At 55.6% G+C, this 24,613-nt stretch overlaps 1 protein-coding gene across 1 annotated transcript in view; it reads right to left on the bottom strand.

Annotated features, from left to right (window-relative positions):
- LOC140424669 (fucolectin-4-like) overlaps nucleotides 1-24,613 on the bottom strand; it is a 55,997-nt gene that overhangs the window by 11,066 nt on the left and 20,318 nt on the right. The window contains exon 4 of the mRNA XM_072507932.1: nucleotides 5,669-5,848. Coding sequence (XP_072364033.1) covers nucleotides 5,692-5,848 — 157 coding nt within the window. The 3' untranslated portion in view covers nucleotides 5,669-5,691. The remainder of the gene's footprint in view (nucleotides 1-5,668; nucleotides 5,849-24,613) is intronic.

Genomic DNA, 24,613 nt, shown 5'->3' with positions numbered 1-24,613 from the left:
TCCAGGGGTCACTCGCTGTCCAGCGTTCACTCTCTGTCCAGGGGTCACTGCCTGTCCAGGGGTCGCTCTCTGTCCAGGGGTCACTCTCTCTGTCCAGGGGTCACTCTCTGTCCAGGGGTCACTCACTGTCCAGGGGTCACTCTCTGTCCAGGGGCCACTCTCTGTCCAGGGGTCACTCGCTGTCCAGCGGTCACTCTCTGTCCAGGGGTCACTCCCTGTCCAGGGGTCGCTCGCTGTCCAGGCGTCACTCTCTCTGTCCAGGGGTCACTCCCTGTCCAGGGGTCGCTCGCTGTCCAGGGGTCACTCTCTGTCCAGGGGTCACTCTCTGTCCAGGGGTCACTCGCTGTCCAGCGGTCACTCTCTGTCCAGGGGTCACTCGCTGTCAAGGGGTCACTCGCTGTCCAGGGGTCACTCACTGTCCAGGGGTCACTCACTGTCCATGGGTTCACTCTCATTCCAGGGGTCACTCTCTGTCCAGGGGTCACTCACTGTCCATGGGGTCACTCTCTGTCCAGGGGTCATTCTCTGTCCAGGGGTCACTCGCTGTCCAGGGCTCACTCTGTCCAGGGGTCACTCTCTGTCCAGGGGTCACTCGCTGTCCAGGGCTCACTCGCTGTCCAGGGGTCACTCTGTCCAGGGGTCACTCTCTGACCAGGGGTCACTCTCTGTCCAGGGGTCACTCGCTGTCCAGGGGTCACCCTCTGTCCAGGGATCACTCTCTGTCCAGGGGTCACTCGCTGTCCAGCGGTCACTCTCTTTCCAGGGGTCACTCGCTGTCCAGGGGTCACTCACTGTCCAGGGGTTACTCACTGTCCATGGGGTCACTCTCTGTCCAGGGGTCACTCTCTGTCCAAGGGTCACTCTCTGTCCAGGGGTCACTCCCTGTCCAGGGGTCACTCACTGTCCATGGGGTCACTCTCTGTCCAGGGGTCACTCCCTGTCCAGGGGTCACTCCCTGTCCAGGGGTCACTCTCTGTCCAGGGGCCACTCTCTGTCCAGGGGTCACTCGCTGTCCAGGGGTCACTCCCTGTCCAGGGGTCACTCTCTGTCCAGGGGCCACTCTCTGTCCAGCGGTCACTCTCTGTCCAGGGGTCACTCGCTGTCCATGGGTCACTCGCTGTCCAGCAGTCACTCTCTGTCCAGGGGTCACTCCCTGTCCAGGGGTCGCTCGCTGTCCAGGGGTCACTCTCTCTGTCCAGGGGTCACTCTCTGTCCAGGGATCACTCGCTGTCCAGGGGTCACTCGCTGTCCAGGGGTCACTCGCAGACCAGGGGTCACTCTCTGTCCAGGGGTCACTCTCTGTCCAGGGGTCGCTCGCTGTCCAGGGGTCACTCTCTGTCCAGGGGTCACTCTGTGTCCAGGGGTCACTCGCTGTCCAGCGGTCACTCTCTGTCCAGGGGTCACTCGCTGTCAAGGGGTCACTCTCTGTCCAGGGGTCACTCTCTGTACAGGGGTCACTCTCTGTCCAGGGGTCACTCCCTGTCCAGGGGTCACTCACTGTCCATGGGGTCACTCTCTGTCCAGGGGTCACTCTCTGTCCAGGGGTCACTCTCTGTCCAGCGGTCACTATCTGTCCAGGGGTCACTCGCTGTCCAGCGGTCACTCTCTGTCCAGGGGTCACTGCCTGTCCAGGGGTCGCTCGCTGTCCAGGGGTCACTCTCTCTGTCCAGGGGTCACTCTCTGTCCAGGGGTCACTCACTGTCCAGGGGTCACTCTCTGTCCAGGGGCCACTCTCTGACCAGGGGTCACTCACTGTCCAGCGGTCACTCTCTGTCCAGGGGTCACTCCCTGTCCAGGGGTCGCTCGCTGTCCAGGCGTCACTCTCTCTGTCCAGGGGTCACTCCCTGTCCAGGGGTCGCTCGCTGTCCAGGGGTCACTCTCTCTGTCCAGGGGTCACTCGCTGTCCAGGGGTCACTCGCTGACCAGGGGTCACTCTCTGTCCAGGGGCCACTCTCTGTCCAGGGGTCACTCTCTGTCCAGGGGTCACTCTCTGTCCAGGGGTCACTCGCTGTCCAGCGGTCACTCTCTGTCCAGGGGTCACTCTGTGTCCAGGGGCCACTCGCTGTCCAGCGGTCACTCTCTGTCCAGGGGTCACTCGCTGTCAAGGGGTCACTCGCTGTCCAGGGGTCACTCCCTGTCCAGGGGCCACTCTCTGTCCAGGGGCCACTCTCTGTCCAGCGGTCACTCTGTACAGGGGTCACTCGCTGTCCAGGGGTCACTCGCTGTCCAGCGGTCACTCTCTGTCCAGGGGTCACTCCCTGTCCAGGGGTCGCTCGCTGTCCAGGGGTCACTCTCTCTGTCCAGGGGTCACTCTCTGTCCAGGGGTCACTCGCTGTCCAGGGGTCACTCGCTGTCCAGGGGTCACTCGCTGACCAGGGTTCACTCTCTGTCCAGGAGTCACTCTCTGTCCAGGGGTCACTCTGTGTCCAGTGGTCACTCGCTGTCCAACGGTCACTATCTGTCCAGGGGTCACTCGCTGTCAAGGGGTCACTCGCTGTCCAGGGGTCACTCACTGTCCAGGGGTCACTCACTGTCCATGGGGTCACTCTCTGTCCAGGGGTCACTCTCTGTCCAGGGGTCACTCCCTGTCCAGGGGTCACTCACTGTCCATGGGGTCACTCTCTGTCCAGGGGTCACTCTCTGTCCAGGGGTCACTCTCTGTCCAGCGGTCACTCTCTGTCCAGGGGTCACTCGCTGTCCAGGGGTCACTCGCTGTCCAGCGGTCACTCTCTGTCCAGGGGTCACTGCCTGTCCAGGGGTCGCTCGCTGTCCAGGGGTCACTCTCTCTGTCCAGGGGTCACTCTCTGTCCAGGGGTCACTCACTGTCCAGGGGCCACTCTCTGTCCAGGGGTCACTCGCTGTCCAGCGGTCACTCTCTGTCCAGGAGTCACTCCCTGTTCAGGGGTCGCTCGCTGTCCAGGCGTCACTCTCTCTGTCCAGGGGTCACTCCCTGTCTAGGGGTCGCTTGCTGTCCAGGGGTCACTCTCTCTGTCCAGGGGTCACTCTCTGTCCAGGGGTCACTCGCTGTCCAGGGGTCACTCGCTGTCCATGGGTCACTTGCTGACCAGGGGTCACTCTCTGTCCAGGGGCCACTCTCTATCCAGGGGTCACTCTCTGTCCAGCGGTCACTATCTGTCCAGGGGTCACTCGCTGTCCAGCGGTCACTCTCTGTCCAGGGGTCACTGCCTGTCCAGGGGTCGCTCGCTGTCCAGGGGTCACTCTCTCTGTCCAGGGGTCACTCTCTGTCCAGGGGTCACTCACTGTCCAGGGGTCACTCTCTGTCCAGGGGCCACTCTCTGACCAGGGGTCACTCACTGTCCAGCGGTCACTCTCTGTCCAGGGGTCACTCCCTGTCCAGGGGTCGCTCGCTGTCCAGGCGTCACTCTCTCTGTCCAGGGGTCACTCCCTGTCCAGGGGTCGCTCGCTGTCCAGGGGTCACTCTCTCTGTCCAGGGGTCACTCGCTGTCCAGGGGTCACTCGCTGACCAGGGGTCACTCTCTGTCCAGGGGCCACTCTCTGTCCAGGGGTCACTCTCTGTCCAGGGGTCACTCTCTGTCCAGGGGTCACTCGCTGTCCAGCGGTCACTCTCTGTCCAGGGGTCACTCTGTGTCCAGGGGCCACTCGCTGTCCAGCGGTCACTCTCTGTCCAGGGGTCACTCGCTGTCAAGGGGTCACTCGCTGTCCAGGGGTCACTCCCTGTCCAGGGGCCACTCTCTGTCCAGGGGCCACTCTCTGTCCAGCGGTCACTCTGTACAGGGGTCACTCGCTGTCCAGGGGTCACTCGCTGTCCAGCGGTCACTCTCTGTCCAGGGGTCACTCCCTGTCCAGGGGTCGCTCGCTGTCCAGGGGTCACTCTCTCTGTCCAGGGGTCACTCTCTGTCCAGGGGTCACTCGCTGTCCAGGGGTCACTCGCTGTCCAGGGGTCACTCGCTGACCAGGGTTCACTCTCTGTCCAGGAGTCACTCTCTGTCCAGGGGTCACTCTGTGTCCAGTGGTCACTCGCTGTCCAACGGTCACTATCTGTCCAGGGGTCACTCGCTGTCAAGGGGTCACTCGCTGTCCAGGGGTCACTCACTGTCCAGGGGTCACTCACTGTCCATGGGGTCACTCTCTGTCCAGGGGTCACTCTCTGTCCAGGGGTCACTCCCTGTCCAGGGGTCACTCACTGTCCATGGGGTCACTCTCTGTCCAGGGGTCACTCTCTGTCCAGGGGTCACTCTCTGTCCAGCGGTCACTCTCTGTCCAGGGGTCACTCGCTGTCCAGGGGTCACTCGCTGTCCAGCGGTCACTCTCTGTCCAGGGGTCACTGCCTGTCCAGGGGTCGCTCGCTGTCCAGGGGTCACTCTCTCTGTCCAGGGGTCACTCTCTGTCCAGGGGTCACTCACTGTCCAGGGGCCACTCTCTGTCCAGGGGTCACTCGCTGTCCAGCGGTCACTCTCTGTCCAGGAGTCACTCCCTGTTCAGGGGTCGCTCGCTGTCCAGGCGTCACTCTCTCTGTCCAGGGGTCACTCCCTGTCTAGGGGTCGCTTGCTGTCCAGGGGTCACTCTCTCTGTCCAGGGGTCACTCTCTGTCCAGGGGTCACTCGCTGTCCAGGGGTCACTCGCTGTCCATGGGTCACTTGCTGACCAGGGGTCACTCTCTGTCCAGGGGCCACTCTCTATCCAGGGGTCACTCTCTGTCCAGGGGTCACTCTCTGTCCAGGGGTCACTCGCTGTCCAGGGGTCACTCTGTGTCCAGGGGCCACTCGCTGTCCAGCGGTCACTCTCTGTCCAGGGGTCACTCGCTGTCAAGGGGTCACTCGCTGTCCAGGGGTCACTCACTGTCCAGGGGTCACTCACTGTCCATGGGGTCACTCGCTGTCCAGAGGTCACTCCCTGTCCAGGGGTCACTCACATCCATGGGGTCACTCTCTATCCAGGGGTCACTCTCTGTCCAGGGGTCACTCTCTGTCCAGTGGTCACTCTCTGTCCAGGGGTCACTCGCTGTCCAGGGGTCACTCGCTGTCCAGCGTTCACTCTCTGTCCAGGGGTCACTGCCTGTCCAGGGGTCGCTCTCTGTCCAGGGGTCACTCTCTCTGTCCAGGGGTCACTCTCTGTCCAGGGGTCACTCACTGTCCAGGGGTCACTCTCTGTCCAGGGGTCACTCTCTCTGTCCTGGGGTCACTCTCTGTCCAGGGGTCACTTGCTGTCCAGGGGTCACTCGCTGTCCAGGGGTCACTCTCTCTGTCCATGGGTCACTCTCTGTCCAGAGGTCACTCGCTGTCCAGGGGTCACTCTCTGTCCAGGGGTCACTCGCTGTCCAGAGGTCACTCTCTGTCCAGGGGTCACTCTCTGTCCAGGGGTCACTCACTGTCCAGGGGTCACTCGCTGTCCAGAGGTCACTCGCTGTCCAGGGGTCACTCGCTGTCCAGGGGTCACTCGCTGTCCAGAGGTCACTCGCTGTCCAGTGGTCACACTCTGTCCAGGGGTCACTCGCTGTCCAGGGGTCACTCGCTGTCCATGGGTCACTCTCTGTCCAGGGGTCACACTCTGTCCAGGGGTCACTCTCTGTCCAGGGGTCACTCTCTGTCCAGGGGTCTCTCTGTCCAGGGGTCACTCTGTCCAGGGGTCACTTCCGATGGAGGGGGTGGGAGGGGGCGTATTGAGCCTGAGTTACGCAGCCACGAACCTTGTGATTGGCCGGTCTCTGTCTCAGTGATGGTGATGGTCAGTTCCATACACAGTGAGCTCAGCGATAGCCAGGGATTCCGGACGGCCTGGTATCACCACGGTAACATAGCGGCCTAGCATCCCATTGCAGGCAAAATTCTGTGTTTCTCCAGGACCAATCGATACCACCTCTCCACACCTGTTACCACAGCAACAGAACGACATGAGGGTCAGCAGGCCAGTCAGCCCTTTCCACCAAATTCTATCCCCAATCCCATTTACCCATCTGTGCCCCACATTCCAAAGATCCCTTATCCAGTTAAACATTTCCCTTCTCTGTTTTCAGGCCCCAAAACATTGAGCAAGATTTTTAATGCACACTGCTGTGGAAATTAACTTGTAATTGAATTGGATTGGCCCTTAGTGACAGCTTGCCTGTACTGGGACCGTACTGTGAGTGTACTGGGAGTGTACTGGGGGTGTACTGTGAGTGTACTGGGGGTGTACTGGGAGCGTACTGGGGGTGTACTGGGAGTGTACTGGGGGTGTACTGGGAGCGTACTGGGGGTGTACTGGGAGTGTACTGGGAGTGTACTGGGGGTGCACTGGGAGTGTACTGGGGGTGTACTGTGAATGTACTGGGGGTGTACTGTGAGTGTACTGGGGGTGTAATGTGAGTGTACTGGGGGTGTACTGGGAGTGTACTGGGGGTGTACTGGGAGCGTACTGGGGGTGTACTGGGAGTGTACTGGGGGTGTACTGGGGGTGTACTGGGAGTGTACTGTGAGTGTACTGGGGGTGTAATGTGAGTGTACTGGGGGTGTACTGGGAGTGTACTGGGGGTGTACTGGGAGCGTACTGGGGGTGTACTGGGAGTGTACCGGGGGTGTACTGGGGGCGTACTGGGAGTGTACTGGGGTTGTACTGGGGGTGTACTGGGAGCGTACTGGGGGTGTACTGTGAGTGTACTGGGGGAGTACTGTGAGTGTACTGGGGGTGTACTGGGAGTGTACTGGGGGTGTACTGGGAGCGTACTGGGGGTGTACTGAGAACGTACTGGGAGCGTACTGGGAGTGTACTGGGGGTGTACTGGGAGCGTACTGGGAGGGTACTGGGGGCGTCCTGGGAGTGTACTGGGAGCGTACTGGAGGTGTACTGGGAGTGTACTGGGGGTGTACTGGGGGTGTACTGGGAGTGTACTGGGGGCGTTCTGGGAGTGTACTGGGAGTGTACTTGGGGTGTACTGGGGGTGTACTGGGGGTGTACTGGGAGCGTACTGGGGGTGTACTAGGGGTGTACTGGGAGTGTACTGGGGATGTACTGGGAGTGTACTGGGGGTGTACTGGGAGTGTACTGGGGGTGTACTGGGGGTGTACTGGGGGTGTACTGGTAGTGTACTGTGAGTGTACTGGGGGTGTACTAGGGGTGTACTGGAGATGTACTGGGGTGTACTGGGAGCGTACTGGGGGCATACTCGGAGTGTACTGTGAGTGTACTGGGGGTGTACTGGGAGCGTACTGGGAGTGTACTGGGGGTGTACTGGGGGTGTACTGTGAGTGTACTGGGGGAGTACTGTGAGTGTACTGGGGGTGTACTGGGAGTGTACTGGGGGTGTACTGGGAGCGTACTGGGGGTGTACTGAGAACGTACTGGGAGCGTACTGGGAGTGTACTGGGGGTGTACTGGGAGCGTACTGGGAGGGTACTGGGGGCGTCCTGGGAGTGTACTGGGAGCGTACTGGAGGTGTACTGGGAGTGTACTGGGGGTGTACTGGGGGTGTACTGGGAGTGTACTGGGGGCGTTCTGGGAGTGTACTGGGAGTGTACTTGGGGTGTACTGGGGGTGTACTGGGGGTGTACTGGGAGCGTACTGGGGGTGTACTAGGGGTGTACTGGGAGTGTACTGGGGATGTACTGGGAGTGTACTGGGGGTGTACTGGGAGTGTACTGGGGGTGTACTGGGGGTGTACTGGGGGTGTACTGGTAGTGTACTGTGAGTGTACTGGGGGTGTACTAGGGGTGTACTGGAGATGTACTGGGGTGTACTGGGAGCGTACTGGGGGCATACTCGGAGTGTACTGTGAGTGTACTGGGGGTGTACTGGGAGCGTACTGGGAGTGTACTGGGGGTGTACTGGGGGTGTACTGGTGGTATACTGGGAGCATACTGGGAGTGTACTGTGAGTGTACTGGGAGTGTACTGGGAGCGTACTGGGGGTGTACTGGGAGTGTACTGGGAGTGTAAAGAGGTGTACTGGGAGTGTACTGGGAGTGGAACGGGGTGTACTGGGAGCGTACTGTGAGTGTACTGGGAGTGTAAAGGGGTGTACTCGGAGTGTAACGGGGTGTACTGGGAGCGTACTGTGAGTGTACTGGGGGTGTACTGGGACTGTACTGGGAGTGTACCGGTGTGTACTGGGAGCGTACTGGGAGCGTACTGGGAGTGTACTGGGGGTGTACTGGGAGCGTACTGGGAGGGTACTGGGGGTATACTGGGAGTGTACTGGGAGTGTACTGGGGGTGTACCAGGAGCGTACTGGGGGCGTACTGGGAGCGTACTGGGAGCGTTCTGGGGGTGTACTGGGAGTGTACTGGGGGTGTACTGGGGGTGTACTGGGAGTGTACTGGGGGCGTACTGGGAGTGTACTGGGGGCGTACTGGGAGTGTACTGGGAGTGTACTTGGGGTGTACTGGGGGTGTACTGGGGGTGTACTAGGGGTGTACTGGGAGTGTACTGGGGATGTACTGGGAGTGTACTGGGGGTGTACTGGGAGTGTACTGGGGGTGTACTGGGGGTGTACTGGGGGTGTACTGGTAGTGTACTGTGAGTGTACTGGGGGTGTACTAGGGGTGTACTGGAGGTGTACTGGGGTGTACTGGGAGCGTACTGGGGGCATACTCGGAGTGTACTGTGAGTGTACTGGGGGTGTACTGGGAGCGTACTGGGAGCGTACTGGGTGTGTACTGGGAGTGTACTGGGGGTATACTGGGGGTGTACTGGGGGTATACTGGCAGCATACTGGGAGTGTACTGTGAGTATACTGGGTGTGTACTGGGAGCGTACTGTGAGTGTACTGGGAGTGTAAAGAGGTGTACTGGGAGTGTACTGGGAGTGTAACGGGGTGTACTGGGAGCGTACTGTGAGTGTACTGGGAGTGTAAAGGGGTGTACTGGGAGTGTACTGGGAGTGTAACGGGGTGTACTGGGAGCGTACTGTGAGTGTACTGGGGGTGCACTGGGACTGTACTGGGAGTGTACAGGGGTGTACTGGGAGCGTACTGGGAGTGTACTGGGAGTGTAACGGGGTGTACTGGGAGCGTACTGTGAGTGTACTGGGGGTGTACTGGGAGTGTAACGGGGTGTACTGGGCGTGTAACGGGTGTACTGGGAGTGTAAAGGGGTGTACTGGGCGTGTACTGGGAGTGTACTGCGAGTGTAACGGGGTGTCCTGGGAGTGTAACGGGGTGTACTGGGCGTGTACTGTGAGTGTACTAGGGGTGTACTGGGACTGTACTGGGAGTGTACTGTGAGTGTACTGGGGGTGTGCTGGGACTGTACTGGGAGTGTACTGGAAGCGTACAGGTGGTGTACTGGGAGTGCACTGGGAGTGTACTGGGACTGTACTGGGGGTGCACTGGGAGCGTACTGGGGGTGTACTGGGAGCGTACTGGGAGCGTACTGGGAGTGTACTGGGGGTGTACTGGGAGCGTACTGGGAGGGTACTGGGGGTGTACTGGGAGTGTACTGGGAGTGTTGTGGGGGTGTACTGGGAGCATATTGGGGGCGTACTGGGAGCGTACTGGGAGCATACTGGGGGTGTACTGGGAGTGTATTGGGGGTGTACTGGGAGTGTACTGGGGGGTGTACTGGGGGTGTACTGGGAGTGTACTGGGGGCGTACTGGGAGTGTACTGGTGGCGTACTGGGAGCATACTGGGAGCGTACTGGGGGTGTACTGGGGGTGTACTGGGGGTGTACTGGGAGTGTACTGGGAGTGTACTGGGGTGTACTGGGGGTGTACTGGGGGTGTACTGGGAGCGTACTGGGTGTGTACTGGAGGTATACAAGGGGTGTACTGGGAGTGTACTGGGGGTGTACTGGGAGTCTACTGGGGGTGTGCTGGGGGTGTACTGGGGGTGTACTGGTAGTGTACTCTGAGTGTACTGGGGGTGTACTAGCGGTGTACTGGGAGCGTACTGGGGGCATACTCGGAGTGTACTGTGAGTGTACTGGGGGTGTACTGGGAGCGTACTGGGAGTGTACTGTGAGTGTACTGTGAGTGTACTGTGGGTGTACTGGGAGCGTACTGGGAGTGTACTGGGAGTGTACTGGGGGTGTACTGGGGGTGTACTGGGAGCATACTGGGAGTGTACTGTGAGTGTACTGGGAGTTTACTGGGAGCGTACTGTGAGTGTACTGGGAGTGTAAAGGGGAGTACTGGGAGTGTACTGGGAGTGTAACGGGGTGTACTGGGAGCGTACTGTGAGTGTACTGGTTGTACTGGGACTGTACTGTGAGTGTACAGGGGTGTACTGGGAGCGTACTGGGAGTGTACTGGGAGTGTAACGGGGTGTACTGGGAGCGTACTGTGAGTGTACTGGGGGTGTACTGGGAGCGTACTGGGAGTGTAACGGGGTGTACTGGGAGTGTAACGGGGTGTACTTGGACTGTACTGGGAGAGTAACGGGGTGTACTGGGAGTGTACTGAGAGTGTACTGGGAGTGTAACGGGGTGTACTGGGACTGTACTGGGAGTGTCCTTGGAGTGTAACGGGGTGTACTGGGAGTGTACTGGGAGTGTAACGGGGTGTGCTGGGAGTGTACTGGGGGTGTACTGTGAGTGTACTGGGAGTGTACTGGGGGTGTACTGGGAGCGTACTGGCGGTGTACTGGGAGAGTAACGGGGTGTACTGGGACTGTACTGGGAGTGTCCTGGGAGTGTAACGGGGTGTACTGGGGGTGTACTGGGGGTGTACTGTGAGCGTACTGGGAGTGTACTGGGGGTGTACTGGGAGTGTAAAGGGGTGTGCTGGGAGTGTACTGGAGGTGTACTGGGAGTGTACTGGGGGTGTACTGGGAGTGTACTGGGAGTGTACTGGGGGTGTACTGGGGGTGTACTGGGAGCGTACTGGGGATGTACTGGGGGTGTACTGGGAGTGTACTGGGAGTGTACTGTGAGTGTACTGGGGGTGTACTGTAAGTGTACTGGGGGTGTACTGTGAGTGTACTGGGGTGTACTGTGAGTGTACTGGGGGTGTACTGGGAGCGTACTGGGGGTGTACTGGGAGCGTACTGGGGGTGTACTGCGAGTGTACTGGGAGTGTACTGGGGGTGTACTGGGAGCGTACTGGGAGAGTACTGTGAGTGTACTGTGAGTGTACTGGGGGTGGTGTACTGTGAGTGTACTGGGGGTGTACTGGGAGCGTACTGGGAGTGTACTGAGGGTCTACTGTGAGTGTACTGGGAACGTACTGGGAGCGTACTGTGAGTGTACTGGGAGCGTACTGGGAGTGTACTGGGAGTGTACTTGGGGTGTACTGGGGGTGTACTGGGGGTGTACTGGGAGCGTACTGGGGGTGTACTAGGGGTGTACTGGGAGTGTACTGGGGATGTACTGGGAGTGTACTGGGGGTGTACTGGGAGTGTACTGGGGGTGTACTGGGGGTGTACTGGGGGTGTACTGGTAGTGTACTGTGAGTGTACTGGGGGTGTACTAGGGGTGTACTGGAGATGTACTGGGGTGTACTGGGAGCGTACTGGGGGCATACTCGGAGTGTACTGTGAGTGTACTGGGGGTGTACTGGGAGCGTACTGGGAGTGTACTGGGGGTGTACTGGGGGTGTACTGGTGGTATACTGGGAGCATACTGGGAGTGTACTGTGAGTGTACTGGGAGTGTACTGGGAGCGTACTGGGGGTGTACTGGGAGTGTACTGGGAGTGTAAAGAGGTGTACTGGGAGTGTACTGGGAGTGGAACGGGGTGTACTGGGAGCGTACTGTGAGTGTACTGGGAGTGTAAAGGGGTGTACTCGGAGTGTAACGGGGTGTACTGGGAGCGTACTGTGAGTGTACTGGGGGTGTACTGGGACTGTACTGGGAGTGTACCGGTGTGTACTGGGAGCGTACTGGGAGCGTACTGGGAGTGTACTGGGGGTGTACTGGGAGCGTACTGGGAGGGTACTGGGGGTATACTGGGAGTGTACTGGGAGTGTACTGGGGGTGTACCAGGAGCGTACTGGGGGCGTACTGGGAGCGTACTGGGAGCGTTCTGGGGGTGTACTGGGAGTGTACTGGGGGTGTACTGGGGGTGTACTGGGAGTGTACTGGGGGCGTACTGGGAGTGTACTGGGGGCGTACTGGGAGTGTACTGGGAGTGTACTTGGGGTGTACTGGGGGTGTACTGGGGGTGTACTAGGGGTGTACTGGGAGTGTACTGGGGATGTACTGGGAGTGTACTGGGGGTGTACTGGGAGTGTACTGGGGGTGTACTGGGGGTGTACTGGGGGTGTACTGGTAGTGTACTGTGAGTGTACTGGGGGTGTACTAGGGGTGTACTGGAGGTGTACTGGGGTGTACTGGGAGCGTACTGGGGGCATACTCGGAGTGTACTGTGAGTGTACTGGGGGTGTACTGGGAGCGTACTGGGAGCGTACTGGGTGTGTACTGGGAGTGTACTGGGGGTATACTGGGGGTGTACTGGGGGTATACTGGCAGCATACTGGGAGTGTACTGTGAGTATACTGGGTGTGTACTGGGAGCGTACTGTGAGTGTACTGGGAGTGTAAAGAGGTGTACTGGGAGTGTACTGGGAGTGTAACGGGGTGTACTGGGAGCGTACTGTGAGTGTACTGGGAGTGTAAAGGGGTGTACTGGGAGTGTACTGGGAGTGTAACGGGGTGTACTGGGAGCGTACTGTGAGTGTACTGGGGGTGCACTGGGACTGTACTGGGAGTGTACAGGGGTGTACTGGGAGCGTACTGGGAGTGTACTGGGAGTGTAACGGGGTGTACTGGGAGCGTACTGTGAGTGTACTGGGGGTGTACTGGGAGTGTAACGGGGTGTACTGGGCGTGTAACGGGTGTACTGGGAGTGTAAAGGGGTGTACTGGGCGTGTACTGGGAGTGTACTGCGAGTGTAACGGGGTGTCCTGGGAGTGTAACGGGGTGTACTGGGCGTGTACTGTGAGTGTACTAGGGGTGTACTGGGACTGTACTGGGAGTGTACTGTGAGTGTACTGGGGGTGTGCTGGGACTGTACTGGGAGTGTACTGGAAGCGTACAGGTGGTGTACTGGGAGTGCACTGGGAGTGTACTGGGACTGTACTGGGGGTGCACTGGGAGCGTACTGGGGGTGTACTGGGAGCGTACTGGGAGCGTACTGGGAGTGTACTGGGGGTGTACTGGGAGCGTACTGGGAGGGTACTGGGGGTGTACTGGGAGTGTACTGGGAGTGTTGTGGGGGTGTACTGGGAGCATATTGGGGGCGTACTGGGAGCGTACTGGGAGCATACTGGGGGTGTACTGGGAGTGTATTGGGGGTGTACTGGGAGTGTACTGGGGGGTGTACTGGGGGTGTACTGGGAGTGTACTGGGGGCGTACTGGGAGTGTACTGGTGGCGTACTGGGAGCATACTGGGAGCGTACTGGGGGTGTACTGGGGGTGTACTGGGGGTGTACTGGGAGTGTACTGGGAGTGTACTGGGGTGTACTGGGGGTGTACTGGGGGTGTACTGGGAGCGTACTGGGTGTGTACTGGAGGTATACAAGGGGTGTACTGGGAGTGTACTGGGGGTGTACTGGGAGTCTACTGGGGGTGTGCTGGGGGTGTACTGGGGGTGTACTGGTAGTGTACTCTGAGTGTACTGGGGGTGTACTAGCGGTGTACTGGGAGCGTACTGGGGGCATACTCGGAGTGTACTGTGAGTGTACTGGGGGTGTACTGGGAGCGTACTGGGAGTGTACTGTGAGTGTACTGTGAGTGTACTGTGGGTGTACTGGGAGCGTACTGGGAGTGTACTGGGAGTGTACTGGGGGTGTACTGGGGGTGTACTGGGAGCATACTGGGAGTGTACTGTGAGTGTACTGGGAGTTTACTGGGAGCGTACTGTGAGTGTACTGGGAGTGTAAAGGGGAGTACTGGGAGTGTACTGGGAGTGTAACGGGGTGTACTGGGAGCGTACTGTGAGTGTACTGGTTGTACTGGGACTGTACTGGGAGTGTACAGGGGTGTACTGGGAGCGTACTGGGAGTGTACTGGGAGTGTAACGGGGTGTACTGGGAGCGTACTGTGAGTGTACTGGGGGTGTACTGGGAGCGTACTGGGAGTGTAACGGGGTGTACTGGGAGTGTAACGGGGTGTACTTGGACTGTACTGGGAGAGTAACGGGGTGTACTGGGAGTGTACTGAGAGTGTACTGGGAGTGTAACGGGGTGTACTGGGACTGTACTGGGAGTGTCCTTGGAGTGTAACGGGGTGTACTGGGAGTGTACTGGGAGTGTAACGGGGTGTGCTGGGAGTGTACTGGGGGTGTACTGTGAGTGTACTGGGAGTGTACTGGGGGTGTACTGGGAGCGTACTGGCGGTGTACTGGGAGAGTAACGGGGTGTACTGGGACTGTACTGGGAGTGTCCTGGGAGTGTAACGGGGTGTACTGGGGGTGTACTGGGGGTGTACTGTGAGCGTACTGGGAGTGTACTGGGGGTGTACTGGGAGTGTAAAGGGGTGTGCTGGGAGTGTACTGGAGGTGTACTGGGAGTGTACTGGGGGTGTACTGGGAGTGTACTGGGAGTGTACTGGGGGTGTACTGGGGGTGTACTGGGAGCGTACTGGGGATGTACTGGGGGTGTACTGGGAGTGTACTGGGAGTGTACTGTGAGTGTACTGGGGGTGTACTGTAAGTGTACTGGGGGTGTACTGTGAGTGTACTGGGGTGTACTGTGAGTGTACTGGGGGTGTACTGGGAGCGTACTGGGGGTGTACTGGGAGCGTACTGGGGGTGTACTGCGAGTGTACTGGGAGTGTACTGGGGGTGTACTGGGAGCGTACTGGGAGAGTACTGTGAGTGTACTGTGAGTGTACTGGGGGTGGTGTACTGTGAGTGTACTGGGGGTGTACTGGGAGCGTACTGGGAGTGTACTGAGGGTCTACTGTGAGTGTACTGGGAACGTACTGGGAGCGTACTGTGAGTGTACTGGGAGCGTACTGGGATGTACTGGGAGTGTACTGGGAGTGTACTGGGAATGTAACGGGGTGTACTGGGAGCGTACTGGGAGTGTACTGGGGGTGTACTGGGAGCGTACTGGGAGTGTACTGGGAGTGTAACGGGCTGTACTGGGAGTGTACTGGAAGTGTACTGGGAGTGTAACGGGGTGTACTGGGAGTGTACTGGGAGTGTAATGGGTGTGTACTGAGAGTGTAACGGGGTGTACTGAGACTGTACTGGGAGTGTACTGGGGGTGTACTGGGAGTGTACCGGGAGTGTACTGGCAGTGTACTGGGAGTGTAACGGGGTGTACTGAGACTGTACTGAGACTGTACTGGGAGTGTACTGGGAGTGTACTGTGAGTGTACTGGGGGGGGGGTGTACTGGGAATGTAACGGGGTGTACTGGAAGCGTACAGGGGGTGTACTGGGAGCATACTGGGAGTGTACTGGGAATGTAACTGGGTGTACTGGCATGTACTGTGAGTGGACTGGGGGTGTACTGGGAGTGTACTGGGAGCGTGCTTTTAGCATAGCATAGCATAGAATTTACAGTGCAGAAGGAGGCCATTCAGCCCATCAAGTCTGCACCGGCTCTTGGAAAGAGCACCCTACCCAAGGTCTACACCTCCACCCTATCCCCATACCCCAGTAACCCCACCCAACACTAAGGGCAATTTTGGACACTAAGGGCAATTTATCATGGCCAATCCACCTAACCTGCACATCTTTGGACTGTGGGAGGAAACCGGAGCACCCGGAGGAAACCCACACACACACGGGGAGGATGTGCAGACTCCGCACAGACAGTGACCCAGCGGGGAATCGAACCTGGGACCCTGGAGATGTGAAACAATTGTGCTATCCACAATGCTACCGTTCTGGGGCTGTACTGTGAGTGTACTGGGAGTGTAACTGGGAGTGTATGGGAGTGTAACGGGGTGTACTGGGACTGTACTGGGAGTGTACTGTGAGTGTACTGTGAGTGTAATGGGGGTGTTCTGGGAGTGTACTGGGACTGTACTGGGAGTGTACTGGGAGTGTAAAGGGAGTGTAATGGGGGTGTACTGGGAGTGTACTGGGAGTGTAACTGGGAGTGTAATGGGGTGTACTGGGGTGTGCTGGGAGTGTGCTGGGAGTGTGCTTTTAGCATAGCATATCATAGAATTTACAGTGCCGAAGGAGGCCATTCAGCCCATCGAGTCTGCACCGGCTCTTGGAAAGAGCACCCTACCCAAGGACAACACCTCCACCCTATCCCCATAACCCAGTAACCCTACCCAACACGAAGGACAATTTTGGACACTAAGGGCAATTTATCATTGGCCAATCCACCTAACCTGCACATCTTTGGACTTGTGGGAGGAAACCGGAGCCCCCGGAGGAAACTCACGCACACACGGGGAGGACGTGCAGGCTCCGCACAGACAGTGACCCAAGTCGGAATTGAACCTGGAACTCTGGAGCTGTGAAGCAATTGTGCTATCCACAATGCTACCATGCTGGGGCTGTACTGTGAGTGTACTGGGAGTGTACTGGGAGTGTTCTGGGGGTGTAACTGGGAGTGTACTGGGAGTGTAATGGGGGTACTGGGAGTGTACTGGGAGTGTGCTGGGGTGTACTGGGAGTGTGCTGGGGTGTACTGGGAGTGGAATGGGGTGTACTGGCAGTGTAACGGCGGTGTACTGGGAGTGTACAGGGAGTGTAACGGGGTGTACTGGGAGTGGAATGGGGTGTACTGGCAGTGTAACGGGGGTGTACTGGGAGTGTAATGGGGTGTACTGGGAGTGTACTGGGAGTGTAATGGGGTGTACTGGGACTGTACTGGGAGTGTGCTGGGGTGTACTGTGAGTGTGCTGGGGTGTACTGGGGTGTACTGGGAGTGTACGGAGTGTGTATTGGGGATGTACTGGCAGTGTACTGGGAGTGTACTGGGAGTGTAAAGGGAGTGTAATGGGGGTGTACTGGGAGTGTACTGGGAGTGTAACTGGGAGTGTAACGGTGTGTACTCGGACTGTACTGGGAGTGTACTGGGAGTGTAAAGGGAGTGAATTGGGGGTGTACTGGGAGTGGACTGGGAGTGTAACTGGGAGTGTAATGGGGTGTACTGGGAGTATGCTGGGAGTGTGCTGGGAGTGTGCTTTTAGCATAGCATATCATAGAATTTACAGTGCAGAAGGAGGCCATTCAGCCCATCGAGTCTGCACCGGCTCTTGGAAAGAGCACCCTACCCAAGGACAACACCTCCACCCTATCCCCATAACCCAGTAACCCTACCCAACACTAAGGACAATTTTGGACACTAAGGGCAATTTATCATTGGCCAATCCACCTAACCTGCACATCTTTGGACAGTGGGAGGAAACCGGAGCCCCCGGAGGAAACTCACGCACACACGGGGAGGACGTGCAGACTGGGCGTGTACTGGGAGTGTAATGGGGTGTACTGGGACTGTACTGGGAGTGTGCTGGGGTGTACTGGGAGTGTGCTGGGGTGTACTGGGGTGTACTGGGAGTGTACGGAGTGTGTATTGGGGATGTACTGGGAGTGTACTGGGAGTGTACTGGGAGTGTAAAGGGAGTGTAATGGGGGTGTACTGGGAGTGTACTGGGAGTGTAACTGAGAGTGCAACGGTGTGTACTCGGACTGTACTGAGAGTGTACTGGGAGTGTAATGGGGTGTACTGGGACTGTACTGGGAGTGTGCTGGGGTGTACTGGGAGTGTGCTGGGGTGTACTGGGGTGTACTGGGAGTGTACGGAGTGTGTATTGGGGATGTACTGGGAGTGTACTGGGAGTGTACTGGGAGTGTAAAGGGAGTGTAATGGGGGTGTACTGGGAGTGTACTGGGAGTGTAACTGAGAGTGCAACGGTGTGTACTCGGACTTTACTGAGAGTGTACTGGGAGTGTAATGGGAGTGTAATGGGGGTGTACTGGGAGTGTACTGGGAGTGTAACTGGGAGTGTAATGGGGTGTACTGGGAGTGTACTGGGCGTGTAATTGGAGTGTAATGGGGTGTACTGGGACTGTACTGGGAGTGTGCTGGGGTGTGCTGGGGGTGTATTGGGAGTGTATTGTGGGTGTACTGGGAGTGTACTGGGAGTGTAACGGGGTGTACTCGGACTGTACTGGGAGTGTAACAGGGTGTACTGGGAGTGTGGTGGGATGTGCTGGCGGTGTACTGGGAGTGTACTGTGGGTGTACTGAGTGTGTATTGGGGATTAACTGTGAGTGTACTGTGGGTGTACTGAGTGTGCATTGGGGATGTACTGGGAGTGTACTGTGGGTGTATTGGGGATTAACTGTGAGTGTACTGGATTTGGATTTGTTTATTGTCACGTGTACCGAGGGACAGTGAAAAGTATTTTTCTGCGAGCAGCTCAACAGATCATTAAGTACATGGGAAGAAAAGGGAATAAAAGAAAATACATAATAGGGCAACACAACATATACAATGTAACTACATAAGCACTGGCATCGGATGAAGCATACAGGGTGTAGTGTTAATGAGGTCAGTCCATCAGAGGGTCATTTAGGAGTCTGGTAACAGCGGGGAAGAAGCTGTTTTTGAATCTGTTCGTGCGTGTTCTCAGACTTCTGTATCTCCTGCCCGATGGAAGAAGTTGCAAGAACAAAGAACAAAGAAAAGTACAGCACAGGAACAGGCCCTTCGGCCCTCCAAGCCCGTGCCGACCATGCTGCCCGACTAAACTACAATCTTCTACACTTCCTGGGTCCGTATCCCTCTATTCCCATCCTATTCATGTATTTGTCAAGATGCCCCTTAAATGTCACTATCGTCCCTGCTTCCACCCCCTCCTCCGGCAGCGAGTTCCACGCACCCACTACCCTCTGTGTAAAGAACTTGCCTCGTACATCTACTCTAAACCTTGCCCCTCTCACCTTAAACCTATGCCCCCGAGTAATTGACCCTTCTACCCTGGGGAAAAGCCTCTGACTACCCACTCTGTCTGTGCCCCTCATAATTTTGTAGACCTCTATCAGGTCGCCCCTCAACCTCCGTCTTTCCAGTGAGAACAAACCGAGTTTATTCAACCTCTCCTCATAGCTAATGCCTTCCTGGTAAATCTCTTCTGCACCCTCTCTAAAGCCTCCACATCCTTCTGGTAGTGTGGCAACCAGAATTGAACACTATACTCCAAGTGTGGCCTAAATAAGGTTCCATACAGCTGCAACATGACTTGCCAATTCTTATACTCAATGCCCCGGCCAATGAAGGCAAGCATGCCGTATGCCTTCTTGACTACCTTCTCCACCTGTGTTGCCCCTTTCAGTGACCTGTGGACCTGTATACCTAGATCTCTCTGACTTTCAATACTCTTGAGGGTTCTACCTACCTGCATTAGACCTTCCAAAATGCATTACCTCACATTTGTCCGGATTAAACTCCATCTGCCATCTCTCCGCCCAAGTCTCCAAACAATCTAAATCCTGCTGTGTCCTCTGACAGTCCTCATCGCTATCCGCAATTCCACCAGCCTTTGTTTCGTCTGCAAACTTACTAATCAGACCAGTTACATTTTCCTCCAAATCATTTATATATACTACAAACAGCAAAGGTCCCAGCACTGATCCCTGCGGAACACCACTAGTCACAGCCCTCCAATTAGAAAAGCACCCTTCCATTGCTACTCTCTGCCTTCTATGACCTAGCCAGTTCTGTATCCACCTTGCCAGCTCACCCCTGATCCCGTGTGACTTCATCTTTTGTACTAGTCTACCATGAGGAACCTTGTCAAAAGCCTTACTGAAGTCCATATAGACAACATCCACTGCCCTACCTGCATCAATCATCTTTGTGACCTCCTCGAAAAACTCTATCAAAGAACAAAGAACAAAGAACAAAGAAATGTACAGCACAGGAACAGGCCCTTCGGCCCTCCAAGCCCGTGCCGACCATACTGCCCGACTAAACTACAATCTTCTACACTTCCTGGGTCCGTATCCTTCTATTCCCATCCTATTCATATATTTGTCAAGATGCCCCTTAAATGTCCCTATCGTCCCTGCCTCCACTACCTCCTCCGGTAGTGAGTTCCAGGCACCCACTACCCTCTGCGTAAAAAACTTGCCTCGTACATCTACTCTAAACTTTGCCCCTCTCACCTTAAACCTATGCCCCCTAGTAATTGACCCCTCTACCCTGGGGAAAAGCCTCTGACTATCCACTCTGTCTATGCCCCTCATAATTTTGTATACCTCTATCAGGTCGCCCCTCAACCTCCTTCGTTCCAGTGAGAACAAACCGAGTTTATTCAATCGCTCCTCATAGCTTATGCCCTCCATACCAGGCAACATTCTGGTAAATCTCTTCTGCACCCTCTCTAAAGCCTCCACATCCTTCTGGTAGTGTGGCGACCAGAATTGAACACTATACTCCAAGTGTGGCCTAACTAAGGTTCTATACAGCTGCAACATGACTTGCCAATTCTTATACTCAATGCCCCGGCCAATGAAGGCAAGCATGCCGTATGCCTTCTTGACTACCTTCTCCACCTGTGTAGCCCCTTTCAGTGATCTGTGGACCTGTACTCCTAGATCTCTTTGACTTTCAATACTCTTGAGGGTTCTACCATTCACTGTATATTCCCTACCTGCATTAGCCCTTCCAAAATGCATTACCTCACATTTGTCCAGGTTAAACTCCATCTGCCATCTCTCCGCCCAAGTCTCCAGACAATCTAAATCCTGCTGTATCCTCAGACAGTCCTCATCGCTATCCGCAATTCCACCAACCTTTGTGTCGTCTGCAAACTTACTAATCAGACCAGTTACATTTTCCTCCAAATCATTTATATATACTACAAAGAGCAAAGGTCCCAGCACTGATCCCTGTGGAACACCACTGGTCACAGCCCTCCAATTAGAAAAGCATCCCTCCATTGCTACCCTCTGCCTTCTATGGCCTAGCCAGTTCTGTATCCACCTTGCCAGTTCACCCCTGATCCCGTGTGACTTCACCTTTTGTACTAGTCTACCATGAGGGACCTTGTCAAAGGCCTTACTGAAGTCCATATAGACAACATCTACTGCCCTACCTGCATCAATCATCTTAGTGACCTCCTCGAAAAACTCGATCAAGTTAGTGAGACACGACCTCCCCTTCACAAAACCGTGCTGCCTCTCACTAATACGTCCATTTGCTTCCAAATGGGAGTAGATCCTGTCTCGAAGAATTCTCTCCAGTAATTTCCCTACCACTGAAGTAAGGCTCACCGGCCTGTAGTTCCCGGGATTATCCCTGCCACCCTTCTTAAACAGAGGAACAACATTGGCTATTCTCCAGTCCTCCGGGACATCCCCTGAAGACAGCGAGGATCCAAAGATTTCTGTCAAGGCCTCAGCAATTTCCTCTCCAGCCTCCTTCAGTATTCTGGGGTAGATCCCATCCGGCCCTGGGGACTTATCTACCTTAATATTTTTTAAGACACCCAACACCTCGTCTTTTTGGATCACAATGTGACCCAGGCTATCTACACCCCCTTCTCCAGACTCAACATCTACCAATTCCTTCTCTTTGGTGAATACTGATGCAAAGTATTCATTTAGTACCTCGCCCATTTCCTCTGGCTCCACACATAGATTCCCTTGCCTATCCTTCAGTGGGCCAACCCTTTCCCTGGCTACCCTCTTACTTTTTATGTAAGTGTAAAAAGCCTTGGGATTTTCCTTAACCCTATTTGCCAATGCCTTTTCATGACCCCTTCTAGCCCTCCTGACTCCTTGCTTAAGTTCCTTCCTACTTTCCTTATATGCCACACAGGCTTCGTCTGTTCCCAGCCTTTTAGCCCTGACAAATGTCTCCTTTTTCTTTTTGACGAGGCCTACAATATCACTCGTCATCCAAGGTTCCCGAAAATTGCCGTATTTATCTTTCTTCCTCACAGGAACATGCCTGTCCTGTATTCCTTTCAACTGACACTTGAAAGCCTCCCACATGTCAGATGTTGATTTGCCCTCAAACATCCGCCCCCAATCTATGTTCTTCAGTTCCCGCCTAATATTGTTATAATTAGCCTTCCCCCAATTTAGCACATTCATCCTCGGACCACTCTTATCCTTGTCCACCAGTACTTTAAAACTTACTGAATTGTGGTCACTGTTACCGAAATGCTCCCCTACTGAAACATCTACCACCTGGCCGGGCTCATTCCCCAATACCAGGTCCAGTACCGCCCCTTCCCTAGTTGGACTGTTTACATATTGTTTTAAGAAGCCCTCCTGGATGCTCCTTACAAACTCTGCCCCGTCTAAGCCCCTGGCACTAAGTGAGTCCCAGTCAATATTGGGGAAGTTGAAGTCTCCCATCACCACAACCCTGTTGTTTTTACTCTTTTCCAAAATCTGTCTACCTATCTGCTCCTCTATCTCCCGCTGGCTGTTGGGAGGCCTGTAGTATACCCCCAACATTGTGACTGCACCCTTCTTATTCCTGATCTCTACCCATATAGCCTCACTGCCCTCTGAGGTGTCCTCTCGCTGTATAGCTGTGATACTCTCCTGAACAAGTAGCGCAACTCCGCCTCCCCTTTTACATCCCCCTCTATCCCGCCTGAAACATCTAAATCCTGGAACGTTTAGCTGCCAATCCTGCCCTTCCCTCAACCAGGTCTCTGTAATGGCAACAACATCATAGTTCCAAGTAGTAATCCAAGCTCTAAGTTCGTCTGCCTTACCCTTAATGCTCCTTGCATTAAAACATATGCACTTCAGGCCACCAGACCCCCTGTGTTCAGCAACTTCTCCCCGTCTGCGCTGCCTCAGAGCCACACTGTCCCTATTCCCTAGTTCTCCCTCAATGCTCTCACCTTCTGACCTATTGCTCCCGTGCCCACCCCCCTGCCATACTAGTTTAAACCCTCCCGTGTGACACTAGCAAACCTCGCGGCCAGGATATTTATGCCTCTCCGGTTTAGATGCAACCCGTCCATCTTATACAGGTCACACCTGCCCCGGAAGAGCTCCCAGTGGTCCAGATAACAGAAACCCTCCCTCCTACACCAGCTGTTTAGCCACGTGTTTGTCTGCTCTATCTTCCTATTTCTAGCCTCACTGGCACGTGGCACAGGGAGTAATCCCGAGATTACAACCCTCAAGTTAGTGAGACACGACCCCCCCTTCACAAAACCATGCTGCCTCTCACTAATACGTCCATTTGCTTCCAAATGGGAGTAGATCCTGTCTCGAAGAATTCTCTCCAGTAATTTCCCTACCACTGAAGTAAGGCTCACCGGCCTGTAGTTCCCTGGATTATCCTTGCTACCCTTCTTAAACAGAGGAACAACATTGGCTATTCGCCAGTCCTCCGGGACATCACCTGAAGACAGCGAGGATCCAAAGATTTCTGTCAAGGACTCAGCAAATTTCTCTATAGCCTCCTTCAGTATTCTGGGGTAGATCCCATTAGGCCCTGGGGACTCCTCCCTGGTGGAGGAGCAGTCTCTGTCAGCGAGAGAACCTGAGAACATCTCAGACACTCAGAAGGTAAGAAGGTAAGTAAGTGATTTTTACTTTTATACCTTTTTTCAAATTGTGTGTGTCGGGGGGAAACTGAAGTGACATCACAGAAAAGCTGTGACCTGAGTGGCTGGTTGGGATTCTAACCTAAATTTAAAAAATAAAAAAAAAATTGAGTATTTGGGAACTAATTAAACATAATAACTTAATTATAATTTAGAGGATATCTAAGCCAGAGATCGGAGAATATTATAGTTAGCTATCGCATTTCTATTAGAAATCTAGTGCTAGGAAACAGATAGTTGACAGTAACTTTGCAATTTAAAAAAAAAGTATTTAAAAAAAAAAGACAAATTTTAATTTTAATTAATTGACGCAATGTCAGTTAGAGGGGTGCTGTGCTCTGACTGTGAGATGTGGCAGGTCCGGGAGGCTTCCAGCGTCCCGGATGGCTTCATCTGCAGAAAGTGCACCCAACTGCAGCTCCTCACAGACCGCATGGTTCGGTTGGAGCAGCAATTGGATGCACTTAGGAGCATGCAGGTGGCGGAAAGCGTCATAGATCGCAGTTATGTAAATGTGGTCACACCCAAGGTGCAGGCAGAGAAATGGGTGACCACCAGAAAGGGCAGGCAGTCAGTGCAGGAATCCCCTGTGGTTGTCCCCCTCTCGAACAGATATACCCCTTTGGATACTGTCGGGGGGGATAGTCTATCAGGGGAAAACAGCAGCAGCCAGAGCAGTGGCACCACGGCTGGCTCTGATGTTCAGAAGGGAGGGTCAAAGCGCAGAAGAGTAATAGTAATAGGGGACTCTATAGTCAGGGGCACAGATAGGCGCTTCTGTGGACGTGAAAGAGACTCCAGGATGGTATGTTGCCTCCCTGGTGCCAGGGTCCAGGATGTCTCCGAACGGGTAGAGGGAATCCTGAAGGGGGAGGGCAAACAGGCAGAGGTCGTTGTACATATTGGTACTAACGACATAGGCAGGAAGGGGCATGAGGTCCTGCAGCAGGAATTCAGGGAGCTAGGCAGAAAGTTAAAAGACAGGACCTCGAGGGTTGTAATCTCGGGATTACTCCCTGTGCCACGTGCCAGTGAGGCGAGAAATAGGAAGATAGAGCAGACAAACACGTGGCTAAACAGCTGGTGTAGGAGGGAGGGTTTCCGTTATCTGGACCACTGGGAGCTCTTCCGGGGCAGGTGTGACCTGTATAAGATGGACGGGTTGCATCTAAACCGGAGAGGCATAAATATCCTGGCCGCGAGGTTTGCTAGTGTCACACGGGA

Source organism: Scyliorhinus torazame, chromosome 6 (genome assembly GCF_047496885.1).
Source record: "Scyliorhinus torazame isolate Kashiwa2021f chromosome 6, sScyTor2.1, whole genome shotgun sequence".
Lineage (NCBI taxonomy): Eukaryota > Metazoa > Chordata > Chondrichthyes > Carcharhiniformes > Scyliorhinidae > Scyliorhinus > Scyliorhinus torazame.
Note: the sequence above shows the minus strand (reverse complement) of the source record. Positions and strands in the feature narration are given on the sequence as shown.